At 66.2% G+C, this 11,959-nt stretch overlaps 1 protein-coding gene across 2 annotated transcripts; it reads left to right on the top strand.

The window, feature by feature from the left end:
- Window positions 1–320: 320 nt before the first annotated feature.
- SIPA1 (signal-induced proliferation-associated 1) lies at window positions 321–10,985 on the top strand. Of its 2 annotated transcripts, none has more exons than XM_058305177.2 (16): window positions 321–417; window positions 2,793–3,566; window positions 4,167–4,294; window positions 4,380–4,556; window positions 5,725–5,899; window positions 6,541–6,644; window positions 6,884–7,041; window positions 7,130–7,739; window positions 8,001–8,275; window positions 9,262–9,480; window positions 9,580–9,691; window positions 9,787–9,895; window positions 9,973–10,074; window positions 10,165–10,219; window positions 10,414–10,492; window positions 10,572–10,985. In XM_058305177.2, the coding sequence occupies exons 2-16, from the start codon at window positions 2,894–2,896 to the stop codon at window positions 10,716–10,718; spliced, it is 3,123 nt and encodes a 1,040-aa protein (XP_058161160.1). In that variant the 5' UTR covers window positions 321–417; window positions 2,793–2,893; the 3' UTR covers window positions 10,719–10,985. The 2 variants fall into 2 exon arrangements, with proteins under 2 accessions (XP_058161160.1, XP_058161159.1); XM_058305176.2 differs by lacking the exon at window positions 321–417 and adding an exon at window positions 2,227–2,485.
- Window positions 10,986–11,959: the final 974 nt, after the last annotated feature.

Below are 11,959 nucleotides of genomic sequence, written 5' to 3'. Positions count from 1 at the left end.
GCGCCTACATTTGTCAGCCTTGACCTTGCCAGGGTCTTCCTCTGAGACTCAGCCTCTCCAGCCATAAAGAGAGAACACCTGGCTAGGGTGGGTGAAGGAGACAGCCCAGAGCAGCCACCCCGTCCCGGTGCTTGGCGAGTGCTAAGTAGTCGCTCCCCAGAGCACCTGCCGCCCTCCGGCTCCCCCCAGCCCACCGAGTTGGCTGGGGGTGGTGGGGGAGCCGCAGCCCCACCCCGCGCACCGCCTCCTGGCCTGAAGCCCGGCCCGCTGCGCTTCCCGCGGCCAGCGCTCCCGCGGCCCCGCCCCCGGCATAGCCCCGCCCCCGGCGGAACCGGCGCGGGTACCGCGAGCGCGAGCGCAGGCAGCGGGACCCCAGCGCCGGAGGCGGCGGCCGGCGGCCGGGAGGAAGCCCTAGAGGTACTGCGGGAGCGGGTTCGGGAGGCACGGCTGCTGGGACCGATGGGGAAGCAGGCGGCCTGGCCGTGCGCGCGGGAGTGGGGTTGCCGGGGGTTCCTCGCCGCATTCCGCGCCTGCACCCTCCCATCTTCCCTCCGGGCTCCAGCCCCAGTCCCGAGTCAGTACGGCAGCCCCCTGCCTCCCGCTTCCCTCCCCTCCCCGCTGTCCTCCGGGTGACGGCCCAGCCCCGCTGGTGGGCGGGTGAGTAGATGTGGCAGCGCCCGACTCCTCTCGGCCGCGCTGGCGGCTGTCCCGCTGCCGGGGGCGTGCAGGGCTCCCCCGGCTCCGGGGCTCCCCTTCTCTCTCCGGACGGCCTCTTCCCCAGCCTTTGCACACCGCTCCCCAGTCCCAGGCCTGGCCTGGGAGGAAACATCTGTCGCGCCCCCTGGCAGCAGAAACGGGGTCATGACCTCCAGATGTGCTGGGAAGCATCCAGCGCCTCCTCCTGGGGTGGCCAGGCCTTCCGGATCTGTGGAGGCGGGGCTGGCCCCTTCCCCTTCAGTGACACAGGCCTCAAGGAATGTCCCGGCCTCAATGGACCCTGTGTGAAGCTGGGGGGGGGGGCGGCAGGCAGAGCCCAAGAACACCCCCAAGACAGGGCCAGAGCCTGGCCCAGGGCCAGAGTGACAGGCAGCCCCGGGGCTGGGCGTGCATGTGCAGCCAGAGCTGTGCACAGAACTTGGCCCCGTGGCCCAGCAGACCCCTCCCTCCCCTGTCCCCCCATCACACACATCCCACCCAGCGCCGCCCAGGCCTGCACATGCTCGGAGCTCGGTCCCCGGAGCTGGGGGCCTGTCTGCACCAGAGACTTGCGTGCCATGTAGCTGGCTTCACTCGCTTCACCTTTCATCTCTGCAGCCTTGGGAGGGGACAGCAGTGGCAAGCCCTGTGGTGCGAGCAGACGGAGGCTCAAGCCAGGGTCAGAGCTTGTCCTAGGAGAAACCCAGGAGGAGGCACTCAGAGCTTTGGAGGCCTGCCTCTGCTTGGTCCTGGGGACCCCAGCCAAGGGGTACACGGAGCCCCTGCCCCACCTCCTCTGGGCCCAGCCCCTGATGAGGTCCCTGGATGATGCAGAGCCCCACAGTGTCCCTGCCCCCATGGAAGGTCCCCATGCCCCTGCCCCAGCTGCTTCATCCATCCTGGGCCGCCGGGGCTGGCCTCCGCTCACGTGCACACCACTTTTGCACCTGCTCCTGGCCCTACCACATTTTCTCATTAGCAGGTCCCTGGGGCCTTGGGTGGCTGTCTTACATCCTGTGAGGTCTTAAGCCTCAGCCCAGCCCCCCACCCACCCCCCGAATCCTAGGCACCCCATGACAGCGGGCAGGTGCTGCACTGTTTAAGGCCAGGAGCTCAGCAGACCTGGTTTCAAATCCCAGCTCTGACATGGAATTGCTTCACCAAGAGTGACCCCCTCTCTGGACCTCAGGTTGACTGTCATGTGGGGTTCAGACCTCCCTGTCAGCATCAGTTAGGTCAGGGAGGCAGAGGTCCCCGTGTGTCCCAGGACAGGAGCCGAGTCAGCGTGACTCCCCTGCCCCCAGACACGGCCATGGTGGCCTGACGGGGTGGCCTGAGCCAACCTTCAGGCCAGGGCGGCATGGTTCCCATGACTGAGCTGCTGTGACCCCAGCACCTTCCTCAGGATGTGAAGGCCTGGCAGGGGGTTGGGTCCAGAGTTGGGGCCACTTCCTGTGTTGAAGGAAGTCCTCTTGCCATTCCTGCTGCTCTTCCAGAGCCCCCTGGGAACCCCTGTGTCCTTGAGGTGTTGAGGCTGTGAGGGCCATGGCATTGAGACCGGGCCATGGCATTGAGACCGGCCCCTGGGTGCTCAGCTCCTCCAGGACCCTGGAGGAAGTGGGAGGGGCAGGGAGGAAGGTCTCTGGGGGCAGGACGTCCTCCCTTTGTCAAGCGGACAGGGCTCAGACACCAGCAGCCCCATGGGTTTCCCGGCACGGCCCAGCCGAGGGCTCTACCCAGCCGGCCTGGATCTTGGGGACCCTTCCTCCGGCCCCTAGCCGAGGCCAAGGTGTGTGAGTGGGAACTGGGGTCTGTGGCAACGCTGGCACCATCCAGGGCTCCAGGACCCTCAGGGTCAAGGGCCCAACCACCCCCCCCAGGCACGACTCGGGGCAGGGAGAGCGAGCCCGGTGAAGCTGGGGGAGGGGGCTGGAAACCTAAGCCCCGGGCAGACGAGGAAGTGGCCAGGAAAGCGGAAGCGGCTTTGATGGTCGTGGAGGGGGCCGGAAGCCAACCCGGGCAGTGGAGGGCCAGGCGGGGGGCCCGGGTTCCTGTTTTCTCCCAGGCCCCCCCTGAGTAGCCCCCTCCTCCCGTAGGGCAGGAATTGCTGCACGACCTCGGCCCGCTGGCTGGACCCCAAGCACCCGTGCCCGCCAATGCGGCCCGGCGCCCGGAAGGCTGGGCCCGCCGCACGCCCATGTGGGCCGGCGGCGTGGGGAGCCCTCGGCGGGGCCCAGCCCCTGCGCCCACCGATGACTACTTCGCCCGCAAGCTGCGCCAGCCGGCGCGGCCCCCGCTGACGCCGCACACCTTCGAGCCCGTGCCCACCCGGGGCCCGCTCCTGCGCAGCGGCAGCGATGCGGGGGAGGCCCGGCCCCCCGCGCCAGCCAGCCCCCGGGCCCGGGCCCACAGCCACGAGGAGGCCGGTCGCCCCGCCGCGGCCCCCAGCCGCCTCTTCGCTGACCCGCTGGCCTTGCTGGGGCTGCCGGCCGAGGAGCCAGAGGCCGCCTTCCCACCGGTGCCCGAGCCGCGCTGGTTCGCCCACTACGATGTGCAGAGCCTGCTCTTTGACTGGGCGCCGAGGCCGCGGGCGTCGGGGAGCCACGCCGAGGCCGCCCCCGGGACCCCGGCCCCGGCCCAGGACCAGGCCGCCAGCTCGGACCTGCTGCTCGGGGCCCCCGGCTTTGTGAGCGAGCTCGGGGGTGAGGGCGAGCCAGGCCTGGGTGGGCCCACGTGCCCCCCTGTGCCCCCCACACTGCCCAACGCGGCCGTGTCTGTCCTGGAGGAGCCCCAGAACCGGACCTCAGCCTACAGCCTGGAGCACGCAGACCTGGGCGCCGGCTACTACCGCAAGTACTTCTACGGCAAAGGTGAGGGCTGGGGCAGGCCCAGGAGTCTGCGGCCACGCGGGGAGTGCACGCAGGGGTCTGGGGTCAGCGGTCATTGTCACCTGCAGTGCACACCGCGGGGCCCTGAACCCTCCTTGGTTACGGCTCTGGCCATGCCAATGGTCATGGGCTGAGTCCCGCCTCCCAGAGCCAGGCCCTGGCCCTCCACCCCCGCCAGGGCTTGCCCCTCTGCGTCCACCTGCTTCATCCTCACACTCCTCGCAGGTGGGGGGAGACTTCCTAGCTATCTTTCTGTGAGGTGAAAACAGGCCTGACAGCCCTGGCTGAAGCTTATTCCCCCCACTGTGCAAAAGGGAAGGCCCCAGAACTTTCCGAGGGGGTGTGGTGGAGAATATGGGTTTGGGGGTGGGGCAGGACAGGCTCAGGGCCTGGGCGCAGGCAGCCCCTGGTCCCCTGGGTCTGGAGCCAGGCGTGGGCCAGGGGCAATGCGGACAGGGCTTCGCCCAGGGTCTGGGGGTGAGTGGAGATCCAGGGCGGGCCCTAGCGATGGGCGAGGTCGAGGCTGCAGAGTTGCCTGGGTGGGGGTGGGGCCGATCACCCACCACCGCCCGGCCTTCCCAGAACACCAGAACTTCTTCGGGCTGGACGAGGTGCTGGGCCCGGTGGCGGTGAGCCTGCGGCGGGAGGAGAAGGAGGGCAGCGGAGGGAGCACCCTGCACAGCTACCGCATCATCGTGCGGACCACGCAGGTGGGCGGGGCGCAGGGCTCAGGTCGCGTGGGTTGCCTCCCCCACTCCCGGATGGGGTCTGAGCGCCTCCACGTCCCTTCCTCAGCTCCGGACGCTCCGTGGCACCATCTCGGAGGACGTGCTGCCACCGGGGCCCCCACGGGGCCTGTCCCCAAGGAAGCTTCTGGAACACGTGGCACCACGGTTGAGCCCCACCTGCTTACGCCTGGGCTCTGCCTCGCCCAAGGTGCCGCGCACGCTCCTCACGCTGGACGAGCAAGTGGTGAGTAGCTGGGGTGGCCCCAGCCCTCCGGCTTACACCTGGCCCCCTAGCACCAAGGCTGCCTGCCCAGCTCCCAGCCACTGAGCCTGGACCCTCCTCCCAGGAGAGCTGGCCTTTCAGACAGAAGCCTTGCTTCTCTGAGTGAGGTGTGATGGCAGCAGCACCCACGTCACCTGGGAGCTTGTTAGAGGTGCAGATTCTCTCCCCGCCCCAGCCCTGCTGAACTCACCTGGGAAGCACTGGGCTGACACTACCCCCTCCAGCCCTGCTTGGCCTCCCAGCTCACTCCTTCCCGGGGCTGCTCATTGCACTGCTGGAGAGCCAGGTCAGCTGGAAGCCCTTCCTACCCTGTGCCAGAAGCTGCCCGCTGGCTCGGCTTCTCCTCTCCTGAGCCACTCACTCCATCGTGGTCCCACAAAACTTTCTCACCTCCTTGGCGCCAGGCCCCAACTGGATGCTGGGGATGTGTCCAGGCCAGGTGCTCTCTAGCTCATCACCAGGTGGGAGAGCCAGAAAACCACTGAAATACAGGGGAGAACAGTGAAAGGGGGCAGCGAGGGGCAGCGGGGCACAGGGGCAGTGGCCGACAGCACTTTCGTGTCCATCAAGGAAGAAACGCAAGAGCCAGGACGAGCAGGTGTTTTCTGGGCAGAAGGAGCAGGTTATGTTCTGGGAGGGAGGATTCCCAGTGCCAGCGTGCTGTAGCAGGAGCTGGGGCTCCGGGGCACTGGAAGGAACGAGGGTGAAGTGGGGCTTGCCAGCGAGGACGAGCTCAGCTTTGAAGGGCGGCGGGAGCTGGAGGGGAACCCAGCGGGGTTTCCATGGGGTCAGGGCGCCTTGAGCCGAGCCCTGTCGGTCACAGGTAGAAAGGAGTTGGGGCAGGACGGAGCAGAGACCGTGCTGGGCTCCAGGCCTGCAGAGGTCAGAGGTCAGTGTAGCGTGAAGATAAGGAGGTGACAGGGTAAACTTTCACTGGGAGCCAGAGCAGCGTCCTTTCTGGGAGTCACCTCGCTTGTCACATGGGAACCAACCCAGTCCCGGCCCCTTCCCACCCACGGGCTCCTCTACCTTCTGAGCCATGGGAGGGCAGACTGTACCCACTTGCGAGGACAGAGAGACCCGGGGCCTGGGGACTGAGGCCGGCGCCTTCTGTTGCCCCTTCCTCCAGCTGAGCTTTCAGCGCAAGGTGGGCATCCTGTACTGCCGGGCGGGCCAGGGCTCGGAGGAGGAGATGTACAACAACCAGGAGGCGGGCGCCGCCTTCACGCAGTTCCTCACCCTGCTGGGCGACGTGGTGCGGCTCAAGGGCTTCGAGAGTTACCGGGCCCAGCTGGACACCAAAAGTGAGGCCCCCGGGGAGGGGGGGCGGGCTGGGCTGAGGGTGGGGAACCAACTGCTGTCTCACTTCTCTGCTCCCTCTGATCCGGGGCTGGGGACTTGGGGAGTTTTTTGGGTCAGCAGAGGATGTGGGCCAGGGGCTGGCATGGCCCAGCCGTGGGCTGGAACGAGGGGCTGGGATTGGCCCCTCAAGGCCGCAGAAGCCCACTGCCTGAGCTCCAGGGGTATGGGGCCCGCCCTCTGCACCACCCATCCACCACCGGCCAAGCTCCCGGGGAGCACCCCTGCCGGCCTTCCGCTCTCCTGGGCCTCCACCCGTGCTCACGCTGTACCCACCCACTCTCCTCTCCAAGACCCTCTGCCCCTCCTACCTCTTGGCAGACCATTTCCGTCTTGGTTCTATCTCAGCACCCCCCCATCCTGACCCCCCTTCCACTCGGGTGCGGGGCTGGAGGCTGGAGCCTGGGAGGCAGGGGCAGGGCAGTGGCTGAGGCCTGGGTGTTGGTTCGTGGCCTTGTGGGGGTTGTCCACCTGCCACTGCCCTAGGGGCTGGGGGCCCAGAGGCCCCTGAGTGCAGGCAGGTGGGGGGAGCAGCCCCACCCCAGGTCCCCCTGGCCCTCTGTGACCCCCCCATCTGTGACCACAGCCGATTCCACGGGCACACACTCCCTCTACACCACGTACCAGGACCACGAGATCATGTTCCACGTGTCCACGATGCTGCCTTACACCCCCAGTAACCAGCAGCAGGTGGGAGAGGAGCGAGGGTGGGAGGGGGTGGCCAGGGGCACTGGGGAACCAAAGGGGGACGTGGGGATGGCAGTACTGGAGGCTGGACCCGAGCTCTGCTGCTCTGTTCCCCAAAGACAGACCCTCCAGGCCTTCACCTCCAAAGGGGGGCCCCTGATGCCCAGGCTCTGCCTTGCCCCAAGAGGAGGGGCTTGGGGGACAGGTGGGTCCCCCGACCCTCAGCACCATCTAACCCCCAGCTCCTGAGGAAGCGCCACATCGGCAACGACATCGTGACCATCGTGTTCCAGGAGCCCGGCAGCAAGCCCTTCTGCCCCACCACCATCCGCTCGCACTTCCAGCACGTGTTCCTGGTGGTGCGCGCGCAGGCGCCCTGCACCCCGCACACCTCCTACAGGTGGGCGCCAGGGTAGCCTCCGCTCTGGCACACGCAGCAGGTCCTGGGCCTTCTCTATCGCCTCTGATCGCGTCTTTCCTCACCGCAGGGTGGCTGTGAGCCGCACTCAGGACACCCCGGCCTTTGGGCCCGCTCTGCCCCCTGGAGGAGGCCCCTTTGCGGCCAATGCCGACTTCCGCGCCTTCCTGCTGGCCAAGGCGCTCAATGGCGAGCAGGCGGCGGGCCACGCACGCCAGTTCCACGCCATGGCCACGCGCACGCGCCAGCAGTACCTGCAGGACCTGGCCACCAACGAGGTGACCACCACGTCGCTGGACTCCGCCTCGCGCTTCGGTCTGCCCTCCCTGGGCGGGAGACGCCGGGCGCCCCCTCGCGGTCCGGGCGCCGAGCTGCAGGCGGCGGGCGCGCTGGTGTGGGGCGTGCGTGCCGCGCCTGGGGCGCGGGGCGCGGCGGGCGCCGAGGCGGGCGGTCCGGGCGACGCCGAGGTGCCCTGCCTGCTGGGGATCTCGGCCGAGGCGCTGGTGCTGGTGGCGCCGCGCGACGGCCGCGTGGTCTTCAACTGCGCCTGCCGCGACGTGCTGGCCTGGACCTTCTCGGAGCAGCAGCTCGACCTGTACCACGGGCGCGGGGAGGCGATCACGCTGCGGCTGGACGGGCCCCCGGGCCAGGCCGTGGGCGAGGTCGTGACGCGCCTGCAGGTGAGCCCGAGGGGGAAACTGAGGCCCGGGAGGAAGGGCGCGCGGCGGGGACGCGCGAAAGGGAAAGTCGAGGGGGAGGACCCCAGCGTGTGAGCTGGGGGGAGCTGGAGGCCGTCGGGCAGGTGGCTTCCGATCGCCAAGCCTTGGGCCGTCCTAAGGTGGGCGGCCGAGAGTTCCACGTGGCCGGAGCCGCGAACCCGTTGGCGGGCGCCCGAGGCCCGTGCCCGGCAGCCCCGCCCACGCCCCGCCCCCACCCCGCAGTTGGTGAGCCGCGGCTGCGAGACGCGCGAGCTGGCGCTGCCCCGCGACGGCCAGGGCCGCCTGGGCATCGAGGCGGACGCCGAGGGCTTCGTCACGCACGTGGAGCGCTTCACGTTCGCCGAGACGGCGGGGCTGCGGCCCGGGGCGCGCCTGCTGCGGGTGTGCGGCCAGACGCTGCCCAGCCTCCGCCCCGACGCCGCCGCCCAGCTGCTGCGCGCCGCGCCCAAGGTCTGCGTCACCGTGCTGCCCCCGGACGAGAGCGGTCGGCCCCGCAGGTCAGGGCGCCGGGGGCGCGGGGGGCGGGGGGCGCTGCCTGGGCTTCTCCTGAGGATCCCGTGTGGACGCCCCCCTTGGGCTCGTCTTACCATTGCGGCCTCCCGCCAAGGGCCAGCGTGCGTTTGAGGTTTCGCGGGCCATCTGGTCTCCATCACCCTTGCTCAGCTCTGTCGCTGAAGCGCAGAAGCAGCCACCGAGAGTATCTAAATGAATGAGCGCCGCCGTGTTGCACTAAAACTTTATTTATGGACACTGAGATTTGAGTTGTATGTAACTTTCACATACCTGACATATTCTTTTGATTTCTTTCAGCCATTTAAAAATGTACAAACAATTCTTAGTGCAAACAACAGGCTCAGGCTGTGAGCTGGACCCCACACACCTCCTATGGCTCACAGCAAATTATTATTTTCTATGTTATTTTTTAAAATTAATGTTATTAGATCACAAGGAAGGTTACATTAAAAAACAAACATGAGGTTCCCATATAACCCACTCCCCACCCCCTACCTCATTTTTGTAAATTGTATTTTTTTGAAGATATATACATTACACAAAAAAATGTTACATTAAAAAATATGAGGTTCCCATATACACCCCCCCACCTCACTCCTCCCACACCAACAACCTCCCCCGTCATTGTGGCACACTCATCGCACTCGGTGAACACATTTTGGGGCAGTGCTGCACTACACAGATAATAGTTTGCCCTGTAGTTCACATCTCCCCCAGTACATTCAGTGGGCTATGGTTACTATTATCCCCATTTCTTAGATGGACAAATTAGGGCTCAGGGTGATTTGTCCAGGAGACAAAGGGGCAGTGCTGGGATTTGAACCTAGGCCTGGAAAAATGGCCAGTAGCCAGGCCAACATTTGTCCTTGCTGTCCTGGAGTCTGGTGTGCTCTCTTCTTCCTGGACAGCCTCAGGCCAGGGCTGGGGGTACAGGCAGCTTCGGGCCTGATGCCACCTCTTGCTGCTCCAGGAGTTTTTCGGAGCTGTACTCGCTGTCTCTGCTGGAGCCCAGCCGGCGGGGGGCCCCAGAGCCGGTGCCAGATGAGGCCCCCAGGGTGGCTCTGTTGCCCGCCACCAAGCAGCTGCTGCACCTGTGCTTGCCCGATGGCGGTGGCCCAACGGGGCCTGGGGACCTGGCTGAAGAGAGGACCGAGTTTCTGCACAGCCAGAACTCACCATCACCCCGCAGGTGTGCCCTCTCCTCCAGCCCGGGGGGGTGCCTGGGCCCACAGGCTAGACTGAGGCGTGGCACCAGCCTCCAGCGCTGAACTGCCCCCACTCTCCCCAGCTCCCTCTCCGACGAGGCCCCAGTACTGCCAACCACCACCCCAGACCTCCTCCTGCCCACCACGGCCAAGCCGGCGGCGCCCAGTGCTGGCAGGGAGACACCCCCCACCCCGGTGAGCAGCAACAAGGCTCAGGGGCCCAGCGGGCAAGGGTGGGCTCAGTGGTGACGGTGGGGGTGGCCTCATCTGCACCCATTTCTCACCCCCAGGATGGGCCGGGCCCGCCCAGTGACTGTGAGGACAGGGGCGACTCAGCCCCAGAGCTGAGGGCCTCCTTCCTGCCACGAACTTTGTCACTGCGCAACTCCATCAGCAAGAGTGAGTCTGGAGCCAGGGGTGCGGGAGGGGTGCGGGAGGAGGGCTGTGCCCACCTGAGCCCCCTCCCCTGTCCGCAGTCATGTCGGAGGCGGGCAGCGAGACTCTAGAGGACGAGTGGCAGTCTATCTCCGAGATCGCCTCCACGTGCAACACCATCCTGGAGTCACTGTCTCGGGAGGGTGAGGCCACCAGGGCGCTGGCAGGTACAGCCAGGATGGGGCTCATTCTCCCTTTAGCCACCTGCCCACACAGTCCCTTTGTCCCCACAGGACAGCCCATCCCAGAGAGCGGAGACCCCAAGGGAGCCCCGAAGACTGATGCTGAGTAAGGCTCCCTGATACTGCCCCGTCACCCTGCTTAAGTGGCCACCTTTGGTGCCTGTTCCTTAGGGTCATTCTTGTTGTTGCCCCGGGGCTCTGCTTTCACCTCTGCTTAAGGGCTGGGGCCCTCTCACCCATGTGGGCCGGTCTGCTGCCCCCCACCTTGGTCCTGCTGAGTCCTGACCCCCGTGTTCTCAGGCCACAAGCTGGAAACCTGTCAGAGAAGGTGTCTCACCTGGAGTCCTTGCTCAGAAAGCTGCAGGATGACCTGCAGAAGGTGAGGGGGTGGGCTGGGGGTGGGGGTGGGGCACAGGCAAGGGGCCAGCTGCTCTCACTCCTGCCGCCCCCCATGCCAGGAGAAGGCCGACAGGGCAGCCCTGGAGGAGGAGGTGCGCAGCCTGCGGCACAGCAACCGGCGGCTCCAGGCTGAATCGGAGAGTGCAGCCACCCGCCTTCTCCTGGCGTCCAAGCAGCTGGGCTCACCCACCAGCCACCTGGCCTGAGCCGTCCCGTCCAGCTTCAGACTTGGCTGCAGCCCGACCCGGCTGGGAACTGCCCAGACCCATCGGGGTCTCTGGCCACCCCAGCCCCTGCCCCGGGCCCTCGGCCCTCCTCAGGAACTCTCTCCCTGCGTGGAGGACGCATCTTAGCACTGCCCCCACTCCCCAGCCCATTATTTGGTGGCGAAGTTGCCCCTACCCCATCCCCATTTGTAAATATTCTTCGGAGATGGGGGCTTCAGGGAGTAAAGAAGCCACAAGCCACTGCTATTTTTATGTGTGATCTCTACTGTTTATGACTTGGAGGCGGGGAGTTGTCCTCAAGGGCCCCAGCCTGGCTCCCAGGACCAGTCTGATAGGCAGGCCCTGGGGACACTGGCTCAGGGCTGGGCTGGCACTCACTGAGGGGGCCTCTGAGGCTAGCCCACCCGTTGACTTTTCTCCCACATTTATTTGGTTCTGTTGGGAAGCAGGTGGTCACACTCCACACCTCCTTGCTTAGTTCTGAGAGCCAGGGCCAGCTAACCCCCCTAGCCGGGACCAAACCGGAGGTGCTGGGATCAGGGGCAGGGGCGGGGCGTGGCTTGGGGGTCCAAGAGAGCCTGGCTGTGCCCCCTTGTAAGGCTCTGCTCCTGGCGCTGGCCCTACCTGTGCTTTCAGCTGTCACCAAGCCCCCAAGTTTGGCCTCCCCTCCACCAGATCCTGAAGGTATGGGCCCAACTGGTGGCCTCTCTCAGTTGCCAGGGGGTGTCTCCATGTCCCTGAGGAAAGTGGTCCTTGATCCCCTTTCTCTCACCTGTGCCTTTCCCAGGAGTGGTAGCAGCAAGTCCAAGCTTGGACTTTATCCAAACTCTGTGTCCCAGACCTGAGGCCCAGAAAGGGCTCTGACTTGCTGGGCAGCACATGTGGTGTCCAGCCCCTTTGCTGGGCTGGCTGAGGCTCACCAAGCTGAGACCCAGGCCCTCAGCCCATCATCCTGGCATGATGAGCTAGACACAGCAACAGCATCGGGGGCAGGGAGGCTTCATGGAGGAGAGAACCCGAAGGCTGAGTTTCGAAGACTGAGTAGTTCGCCAGGCAATGAAGGCAAAGGTATTTCAGGCAGGACCAGGCCGGGGGGAGGGGGGGGGCCCTGGTTGTGTATTAGACTGGGGTCAGAGTGCACAGAGGCACCCAGGGTCAAAGAGGCTGGAGCTGGATGAGCGCGGGCTTTGAAGGGTGCATTAGAGTTCTTGGACGAGCAT

This window comes from Dasypus novemcinctus, chromosome 10 (genome assembly GCF_030445035.2).
Source record: "Dasypus novemcinctus isolate mDasNov1 chromosome 10, mDasNov1.1.hap2, whole genome shotgun sequence".
Taxonomy (NCBI): Eukaryota; Metazoa; Chordata; class Mammalia; order Cingulata; family Dasypodidae; genus Dasypus; species Dasypus novemcinctus.
This window is presented reverse-complemented; position numbering and strand designations above follow the sequence as displayed.

Excerpts from the sequence above, each read along its gene's own strand:
- SIPA1 (XM_058305176.2), top strand. The coding sequence starts at position 2,242 with ATGGCATTGAGACCGGGCCATGGCATTGAGACCGGCCCCTGGGTGCTC. Across the intron at positions 5,900-6,540 it reads GGCCCAGCTGGACACCAAAA|CCGATTCCACGGGCACACAC; the intron begins GTGAGGCCCCCG and ends CTGTGACCACAG. Across the intron at positions 7,740-8,000 it reads AGGTCGTGACGCGCCTGCAG|TTGGTGAGCCGCGGCTGCGA; the intron begins GTGAGCCCGAGG and ends CCCACCCCGCAG.